Genomic DNA, 10547 nt, shown 5'->3' with positions numbered 1-10547 from the left:
TGGAGGTGGGGTATATGGAAACTCTCTGTACTATCTTTGCAACTGTTTTGTAAATTTTAAACTAATTTTAAATAGAAATGGGAGGTGGTACTGAAACCTGTTGTGTCTACATTTTTTTAAAAAATACAAGGGCCAGAAGCATTACAGGGATTGTCACTGGGTGGTCTTTCCACATGCTTTTCTATAATAAAAATAAAATGTGAAAAAAGATGTTTCCTTCTAATTACAGGTTGAAAACCTTGATCCCTTGTCACTGCATTATTCAAGCTATTGAGCGTTGAAACGGGGCTGGTCTGAATTGAGATGTGCTGTGATGTAAAACACGCCCTGGATTTCTTAGTAGGCAGAAAAGAATGCATGATACCTTAATAATTACATTGATCCTATGTTGAAGTGATAATATTTTGGATATGTTGGGTTAAATTATTAAAGTTAATTTCACTTGTCTCTACCTTTTTTAATGTGGCTACTTGAAAATTTGAAGTTACAGCTGTGGTTCGTATTATATTTTTACTGGACAGGGATGCTGTAAAGCAAAGAATTCCAAAGGTGAGGGGGATGTGGTAGGAAGCCCCAGGTAAGGAAAGACCCATCCCAATGCACGATCTCTCAGGCGGAGGAAAAAGACACAAGCCACTGCAAAGTTACAAATTTATTGGTCTGGAAATAAATACAAATATCTCATTAAGAAACTCCTCTGGAAAGACTTGTACACAACAGTTTCTCGTTCTGATTCAGCCATTTCTGCCTCCCAGGGGCTAGGTCGCAGATAAATTGAGTCATTATTCCCCCAAGCTACCTAGAAGGCTTGACTATTCCTCCCAGTAACCACCAGGCCCCGGCGGCTGAGTCACAATGTTCCTTTCACTCTGATCAAACTTCCTATAAGAAGATCCACGGTTAGCCAAAATAAAAATCAAAAGGCAGTAAGTAGTACAGGAACTTGACAGCTACGCTGACGTTGCCCAGAAATGTCAGTGGTGCCACCCCGTTCAGCGAGAGGTTAGAGGGGCAGGGTAGAGGGGAAGGCAGGAGAGGGAAGGAAATCCCATGGAATACACATTCCAGAATCCTTGCATCTTCTGGGCCACCACTCCCCAAGGGAATCCCCACCCCCTACAAGAGCGAACAGTTCTATCTGAAGATCCCGGAAGGTCACCAGGTCAGAAATGTTTGGCAATCAAGTTCAGATTCAACCCGGGTTGTCCAAGATTGGAAGCTAGATTTAACTCAATCACACATGGTTCCTGGGAACCAGATGGGATCAACTGAAATCACAACTGCGCTGGACTCCATCACAACCACGAGGAATCCTTTACATCTAATAACCAAAAATACCAGCCCACCTCAATGCCCCTGCCCCCCTCCCCCGGCCGCTGCATGGAGACGCATCACAGCCAGGCACGGCCCTCCATTTCAAAGAAGCAGCTACAAATCTACATGATCTTCCCCATGAATGAAATAATCACTCGTCCATGTATCTGGGGTAGGAAGTAGGCGACGTGGAGGAAGAGGCAGGCAGCAGAATCAAAGCCTCAAACCCCCGATACCAAACGTTTGCCAAGACCGTCTCTTTGAAAAACTGGGAGATTTTGTCACCTGCTTCTGTTGTCCATTAAAAAAATGCCAGAAAAACAGGCTTCTGGCATCGGCACTGAAAAGTGTATATATGCACCGACGTTAAAAATCTACTTCTTCAAGTTCACGACAGAGATTTGCTCTTCCAAACACTTCGGAGCCTCTGCATAAATTCCACCTCTTTCCCCGCTTCCTGTTTGGCTTTGTTAAAAGAGCTCGCCACCATTCCCCCCTCTCCCCCTCTCCAAATCAGAAGGGGTTTGGTTTCCAGAAACTGGGTCTGTTTTTTCTTTAGTTGGAAAGGAAACAGGAAGTAGGTGGGCTGGGCTTCCAACAAAACGTCCCTTCGCGCCAGGATGCTCAGGTCAGCCTAGCCTTGGATTGATCAAGTGTTTGCTCTGTTTCTTGTTTTTGGCAGTTTGGTGTCTCTGAGGGAGGGGAAGACAGTGGCCTCTAGGCCGCTCGCTAGTGGAAACAGGACACTGAGATGCTTCTTTCCCTTTGGTCCACTCCACCCCGCCCTCGCCGGAAGGGGAGCCCTCCACAAACCCAATCTCACTTTGTCCTCACCAGAGCTCACTCGTACAAAATAAGCTTTGGATTAATACCGAGCTACATGTGGTTGGCAGGCAGGGGCGGGGAGGGGCTGGAGGAGGGGCAGCTACAGCGATTGATCCCAGAGTCCAGGGGCGGCCGTCCCCAAGGCCACCTAGCAGGACACCTCCGTGGAGTTGGGCCCTGCGCTGCTCCCGGGGCCACCGGAGTTGGGGACGATGTCCAGCCGGGCGCCCTCGCTGGTGTGGGAGCGGCTGCGGGCGCCCTCCAGGGACGTGACGCTGGAGCCCGAGGCTGTGCGGGACCTCATCAGGCGCGTCATGCTGGCGGAGGGCACTGCGAGAGAAGAGAGAGACCCGTGAGGGGATGGGCCAACGCTGGAAGCACCTGCACACCGGGGATGCTGCCCGCTGTGCGCCCCACCTGCCTGGGCACCTTTGCTCCTGTCCATCCTCGCAGCCATCCGGCTGCTGGGCTCCGCATCGTTTCTGTCTCTGCCCACACAGGTGGAGCGCAAGACCCAGGTGGAGTAAGGACTTGCTGCGATCCCACAGCGGCGTGAACCCACAGCTCGTCTGAATCCCAGCTCTGTCTGCTACCTGCTGCTTGAATCCCAGCTCTGGGGCTTTGGGAGTGTCCCTCTCTGAGCCCTCGGCCCCCCCTATAAAATGGGAATACTACCACTGACGCCCTGGTAGCAGCGCTGGGGTGTGTGTCCACCACCCTGTAAGGCCAACAATTACCAGAGCGGGGAGGACGTTCAAGGTTGGCCAGGCTAATCCCTGCACGCCACAGGCTGGAAACCAAGGCCACACAGAGAGGTCAGCTGTCGTCTCTCCCTTCAGGAAACCTGCGAGCTCCCAGGTACTATCAAGGGCACTGTCCATTCCAAAGGATTTAAAATGCCCTTGAACACAGCAGGTGGCTTACAAGGTGGAATGAAGACAAAAAATCGCCCCGCCTGTACTGGGTGGAATGGCATCCCCCCAAACTCACGTCCACCGGCACCTCAGACTGTAACCTTCTTTGGAAATAAGGTCTTTTCAGATCTATTTAGATACGATGAGGTCACCCTGGGTTGGGGTGAACTCTGATGCCACGGCTGGTTTCCTCTTAAGAGGAGGAGACACAGGTGCACACGGGGAGAAGCCATGTGAAGACAGGGCAGAGGTCAGAGTGATGCAGCTACAAGCCAAGGACTGCTGGCAACCACCAGAAGCTGGGACAAGGCAAGGAAGGATTCTTCTTAGAATCTTTGGAGGGAGCATGACCCTGCCCACATCTTGAGTTTGGACTTCTAGCCTCTAGAACTGTAGCACTGTGAGACAATAAATTTTTGTTGTTCTCAGCCACCCAGTTTGTGGGGATTTGTCATGGCAGCCCTGGGAAACTACTACACCACCCGACCGAAGCATCATTGCCAAGGCCATATTGAATAATGGATATCACACACTGTGGTAGCTGATAAATACAAAGGCATGTAAGGGTTACACTATGCACTCAATGGGCGTAGGTGTTGGCTTTCTGTGGCAGACACCCACAGACAGAATTCATTCTTGCTGTACCGAATCCTCTTCTTACAGAGCTAGTTGCTGAATCTGGAAAAAAATTGGGATCAATCCTGTATCTGTTGCTCACATATTCTCTCTGAGGCCCTATTTCTTGACCCCAGATCTGGGGGCTTACTGACCTTGCAGGGCTCTGGTGACCCTAGCATGGTGTCATGGATGCTGAGGGCTCATCATTCTGGCCCGCTGCTGAGCAGGCACTCAGTAAATGAATGATTACTTTGTCTTTAGTTGATGCCTCCAGCTCTCTCTGCTGTCTTTCCCTACGACCTGCAGGATGCTTCAGCTTTCTGGAAATAGAAGCTTATGTGGGGGGGCGGAAAACAAGGCCTGCCTTTCACTTCCTTTCTCCCCAGAATGCACTTTCAAAGCAGAAATCTAAACCCAGGGCAGGTCCAAGACAAACGAGTTGCAATTCATGGCTGCAAGGTAAATGAAGGCCTTCTCCAGTTACTGCCTTTGCCTGCACATTTTCTCGGAGGGAGAGAGGCTGGAAAGGCAGGAGACCCACGAGTAGATGGAAGAGGGCACGCTGGGACAGGGATCCTGTCCGAAGCATGTAAATCAGGCTCGTCCACTCTCAGCCACTCCAGAAACTAAACACGGCTGAGGCCAACCTTAAGACTGCATTGCAGTCAGTTGACCAAACATAACGTTACTATTTTAAATGAGCACACAGTTTAAGCCTCAACAAAAAAAAGGGGGGGAAGTGATGAGACGCTCAGACTTCCTTGTGAAGGCGGGCACGTGAATTATAATTCCAGGCCGCAGACAGAAAGAACCCAAAGAACCACATCGGGGCCGGAACCGTGGCCGACACACCGACATATACCAACGGGGGCTGCTGCCCAGCAGTGCGCTTACACTTGGTGTTGCCTGTCCTGGTCACGGGACCGCATTTCTGAAAATGTGTCTGTGAATAAATGTCTGTAAATAAACGATAATCATAACGCAAGAAGCTCCAAGTTTGTTAATTGTGCTTCTATTTATCCTTCAATTCCCAAATCTAATGATTTAGCAAAGACATGCTCTCTTGAATGTAAGTGGCTTTATCACCCACTTGTTCAGAGCTTTACACTTTTCAAAGGACTTTCACAGATCCCCACTCTGCTCCTTAATCTCTCAAAGCCTCCGTTTCGTCATTTGTAAATGAGGATAAGAGTATCTCCTAGGATTATTGTGATGATTAAATAAGAAAAAAATAAAGGATTTATTAATCTTTCATCACCACGACCACCACCACCACCACCACCATCACTGCCACTTTACCAGCATCGCCATCATCACTACAAGTCTCTTAGAAAGTATGTAATCAAACTTTAAAAGATCTTCATGGTCTTATTGTTTGTTGTCTTCTTTGTGCTCAGAGGGATAATCCTCACCTAAACCTTAAAACATTCCCTGGTGTGAAACAGCTTCTGTTCAACAATGGAGGGAGAATGAGGCACTGTGGTATGAGGAGACACGGGAACCCCTGCCCTGCGGCCCATCCTCCACACACCTAAATACTTCTTCGCTGACCTGCCCAGTTTGCAAAGAGCCTGAAGCCGGCCAAGGTGATACAGAATACTGCACTCATCCCAACCTGGTTCCAGTTCCCACACCTGCCCTTCAACCCACCACCTGCCAGGAAAGGCCATACTCACTGTATCCCATGCCCTGCACGAAGTACTTGAAGGCCTCGGCAAGCTTGGCCGGCTGCAAGAGAAAAGAGGGGAAGTGCTGTCAGTCACCAGAGGTCCAGATCATGCAGCCGTGCCTGTGGGCACCTTCATTAAAGAGCCTGGCCCAAGATAGAAGGCCACCTCAGGTGGATAGGACAAAACACAAAAGGAAAGGAAAGACTATGGGATAATTATGGAGGCCAAAATTAGCTTTGACCAGAAGTTCCATGACCTGTCTGAGCCAGTTTTCTCACCTCTAAAATATGGGCAGAGTGCCACACCTACTCCTGAGGGCTTCTCTAAAGAAGACATCATTGGATAAAGTGATGTGTCCAACTCAGGGTCTAGAATGTAATAGCCGCTCACTGTGCTAAGGGCTTTGCAGCATTATCTCATCTTCCCGACAACAGCCTTATGAGGTTAGTACCATCTTCATATATGTTTCACAGCTGAGCAGACTTGGAGAGAGAAATAATCCGTCCAAGGTCTTATGGTTAATCAGTGGTCTTGTATATTAACCCAGGGCTTTCCAAACCCCATAACAGTTTACTCTCAGCCTGGCTGGCTGGCTGAAAGGATGGTGGATAAATGGATAGATGAAAACGAAAAAAGATCGATGGAAAGAAGGAAGGAAGGAAGGATGATGGATAGATTAATGAAAAGAGAGGCTGTATGGATGGAAGGGAAGAAAAAGATGGTCAAAGAAGGAAGAATAGATGAATGGATGAATGGATGGATGGATAGATGGATAGGTGGACAGACAAATCAATCAACTGGGCTACTTTAAGTAAAATGAGTTGGGATTGCTGAGAACACACCCAGTTCTACCAATTACACTCAAAAATTTAATCTAAATGGGAGGTGAAGGCCATATTCGCAGGCTAATTAATTCCAACTCTTTTTTTTTTGTTTTTGCGGTACGCGGGCCTCTCACTGTTGTGGCCTCTCCCGTTGCGGAGCACAGGCTCCGGACGCGCAGGCTCAGCGGCCATGGCTCACGGGCCCAGCCGCTCCGCGGCATGTGGGATCTTCCCGGACCGGGGCACGAACCGGTGTCCCCTGCATCGGCAGGCGGACTCTCAACCACTGCGCCACCAGGGAAGCCCTAATTCCAACTCTTAAATGCAATGTCCTGGGTCTATTCTCACACCCTCTCATTTCACTGGTGAGCAGTCATCGGGGAGGGAGTGTCCCTGCCCACCTCCACCAGCTCCTGCCACTTTTCTCAAAGAGACAAATGACATTTAAAGAAGAGCCTGTGCTGCAATTGGCCTCTGGGGGTCACGTGATGATTGTAAGAAGGGGACGAGAGTTGCAGGGACATCTGTGTTCAACATGGCGGACAGAAACAAGAGGACAGGCTTGGAAAAGAGAATATCTGGGCCCAAACTCGGCTCCCCTGGGTGACCAAGGGCAATCTCTCCCATCTGTTAGCCTCAGTTTCCCTTCTGTGACTGTGATAGAATGCATGCTCTTCCTTCCTCTAAAGACTGTTGCAAGGATTGAATGGAATGAAGGATGGGAACGCCCTTTGTAAAAACACACCCAACTTGCAAGGGCAGGAGGAGGAGGGATTACACAGTTACTGGTCCTCATTGGGCTGCTCTCCTGGGAGCCTGGGCTAGCTCAGCTCCTGCCATGACATATAAAACGTGTTTTAACTAAGGATAGAGTTAGATTTTTCTCATTTCAAGTAGAGAAAGGAATAAAGGAAGGAAGGAAGTATAGGTGGAAAGAAAAATGGCGCCCCTTCTCTGCAGCCAACTTATGCTGCACTGTCTCAGTAGCAGTGTCAAGCGGGCTGGGGGGATGAACTAGTCACTAGTGTGCAGGTATTAATCCTGTTTACATCTAAGCAGGGCTCTACTGGAAACCCATCTGTTCCCTCTAGAAACTGAGACATCCCATCCTTCTCTGGCTACTCCAGCTATCAACTGGGCAAAGCACAACAGCAGATAAAAAGTTGAAAATAATTTGTTCTTTGCCAGTGGGAGCAGAGAGAGACACTGGAAACAGAAGTTAAGAGAGCCACCCGAGGCCACTTGTGCCTGCTCACTCTTCAAGGGAGGCTCCCAGGGAGCTCAGCGGGACTTGTCAGGACTGGGGGGGCACCTAGAGCTAGAAAAAGGCACACATCTGATTGAGAAATCGCTGGATTACTGAAGCTCTGAAGTCCCTTTCAGGACTGGAGGGAGAAAGAAGGTCAGGGGACAGTTTGGTGGAAAAGACAACCCAAAATGCACAAAATATTTCATAGTAAGATAGAGTGCAGAACTGTACTGATAGAAAATTATAAGAAGAGATAAAAAATTCATTCACTTGTTAGGTGGGGGGTGGTATTTATGGGTGGAGACTTGGAGGGGACAGTTATTGTGCAGCAAACACACTACAATGATTGATATGTTTATATGTGCATACACACATACGCATACACGTATACATATACATACACACATACGCACATACGCATACACGTATACATATACATACCCACATACACACATACGCATACACGTATACATATACACACTCACATACACACATACGCATACACGTATACATATACATACTCACATACACACACACGCATACACGTATACATATACATACTCACATACACACACGCATACACGTATACATATACATACTCACATACACACACACGCATACACATATACATACTCACATACACACACGCATACACGTATACATATACATACTCACATACACACACACGCATACACGTATACATATACATACTCACATACACACATACGCATACACGTATACATATACATACACACATACACACATACTCATACACGTATACATATACATACTCACATACACACATACGCATACACGTATACATATACACACTCACATACACACACACATACGCATACACGTACACATATACATACTCACATACACACATATGCATACACGTATACATATACATACATACACACATATGCATACACGTATACATATACACACTCACACGCACACACGCATACACGTATACATATACATACACACACATACGCATACACATATACATACTCGCATACACACACGCATACACATATACATATACATACTCACATACACACACACGCATACACGTATACATATACATACTCACATACACACATACGCATACACGTATACATATACACACTCACATACACACACATACGCATACACGTACACATATACATACTCACATACACACATATGCATACACGTATACATATACATACACACACATATGCATACACGTATACATATACACACTCACACGCACACACGCATACACGTATACATATACATACTCACATACACACAAACGCATACACATACATACATACACACATACACACATGTGCATGCACACACACACACAAACACAGAAACACACACACACAAACACAGAAACACACCCTTTGGTCCATCTCTTCTCTGCGCTCCCTGCTTTGCCCCTGGGCTACAGGAGCCTGTGGCTCCAGCGGAAGCCTGTGGTCTTTGGGGTCAGGCACACCTAGATTCTGGTGCACGACTGCCAAGCTGTGTCCACTTGGCAAAACCCTTCACCCCTGTGAACGCCAGCATCAACTACTCCACAGGGGCTTCTGGGGGACGACCAAGCAAGTCCTGACATGCAAGCACCTTTTATAAACGGTAGCAGGTCCAAATGTGTCATCAGATGTAGTAGCAAGGTGGGCGGCCAGCAGGCGGTGAGGGAAAGGGGGGTAACGGGTCACAGAGGCACATGCCCTCCACCTGGGGAGCGGGGACAGGTGTAACTCACCTGGGAGATCTGTGGGAGGCCGCCACAATCCGCCATCTGGGAGAAAGAAAGCTGGTTAGTGCCAAAGGCCTCACGTGGAGGGGATGCCGGCTCTGTGGACCAGCTCCAAACGGGCATCCACTCTGCCCGCTGCCCTGCCCCGGGCCTGCCTTGCTGAAGGGGGCCTGGACATGTTACAGGTGGGGAAACACCCACCTCACCTGGCACGCCTGCTTTGATTACTATCTGTCTCGGCATTAAACTCCGCCTTCTTGGCAACCATTACTTGCAGCTTACAACAGGCCAGGTGCTGTGCTAGGCCCCGTAGATGATTTCTCTGCTCCCCCCAAAACCCTGGAAGGGACGACTGTCCCACTTTAAAGGCAGAAACTGGGCCAGAGAGAACTTGAGGAACTTGCAAAGTTCTGGCCAGGGTCTGTCTGACCGGAAAGCATTCACTGCACGAGGCCCTGGACACACAATCTCTTTAAAGACCCCTCAGAAGGAAACTGCAGGATTCAAGGCTTCAGGCCTGATGGGGCTCCTGGTTGGCCACCCTTGGTAAATGCTATAATTTCCAGAGTTGCTAGTAAATCACCAAACCCAAAGCCATCATCACTGCTTAAAGCCATTCCAGGCATGTGTGAATATTTATCCAAAGCCCAGGGTTCTGGAGCACTTGGGCAGCGAGGTGAGGATGAGGAAATAGGACTGGAAGGTCTCGGTAAGACTGAGTGGGGCTGTGGCCAGCCTATAGCCCAGAGTCTCAAGACTAAATCCCAAGGGCTAGCCTCAAGGTCAGCTAACTTGGGGCAGCCTTCAGCCCAACGGGAATGCAGCGACAGAACTCCAGGGGCCCATTCAGCAGGGCAGGGTGGTGCAGTGGGGACAGTCTGTCTAGAATCAGGCCCCACACACACAATTCCTATCCATCCCTCTTCAGAGCACCATGGCCGGCAGTCCGTAAACTCCTGGGGTGCCAGAGAGGGATCCCCTCATCTTTGCAGCCTTGGGTCACCAGCCAGCACCCAATAGATGTTTGTGAACAGACACATTAATTCACCATTTCTGTGATTTCTGACCACCAGCTTTGCCATAATCAGGCACAACTCAAGTTTGCAGGAAACTTAGGGGTTTCTGAGAGAACAAATGTAACCCTCCATCATTTTCCCTGTACCTTGAGAAGAGTGGTCTTCGTTGGGTCCAGTTTCGAGTTGCACTCCACCTAGACAAGAAGAGGGAGAAGAAATTTGCAAATTGTCTACCTGGAGCCAAAGTCATAAATTTTCCCCCTCTCCCTGCCACTCTGCCACCATCACCAGGAGCTCCAGTATTCCTACTGTCATGGAAGGAAGAATGTGGGCTTTGGGATTCAACAGATGTGGCTTT

General features: G+C 48.6%; 1 protein-coding gene across 5 annotated transcripts in view; it reads right to left on the bottom strand.

Moving 5' to 3' along the window:
- Positions 1-637: 637 nt before the first annotated feature.
- The window catches only part of NDRG1 (N-myc downstream regulated 1), a 55682-nt gene continuing 45772 nt past the window's right edge, over positions 638-10547 (bottom strand). For 3 of the 5 annotated variants that reach the window (XM_089898697.1, XM_022555203.3, XM_089898695.1), the window contains 4 exons: positions 10336-10383; positions 9180-9215; positions 5348-5399; positions 638-2469 (listed from right to left, as the gene is read on the bottom strand). In XM_089898697.1, coding sequence (XP_089754823.1) covers positions 2288-2469; positions 5348-5399; positions 9180-9215; positions 10336-10383 — 318 coding nt within the window. In that variant the 3' untranslated portion in view covers positions 638-2287. Of the gene's footprint in view, positions 2470-2556; positions 3732-3823; positions 3992-5347; positions 5400-9179; positions 9216-10335; positions 10384-10547 lie in introns of those variants that run through there. The other 2 variants (XR_016388279.1, XR_016388278.1) reach the window with 2 other exon arrangements.

The sequence above is a fragment of the Delphinapterus leucas genome, chromosome 17 (genome assembly GCF_059928025.1).
Source record: "Delphinapterus leucas isolate spDelLeu-1000000601 "Yukka" chromosome 17, BTC_Dleu_Yukka2, whole genome shotgun sequence".
Classification (NCBI taxonomy): Eukaryota; Metazoa; Chordata; class Mammalia; order Artiodactyla; family Monodontidae; genus Delphinapterus; species Delphinapterus leucas.
This window is presented reverse-complemented; position numbering and strand designations above follow the sequence as displayed.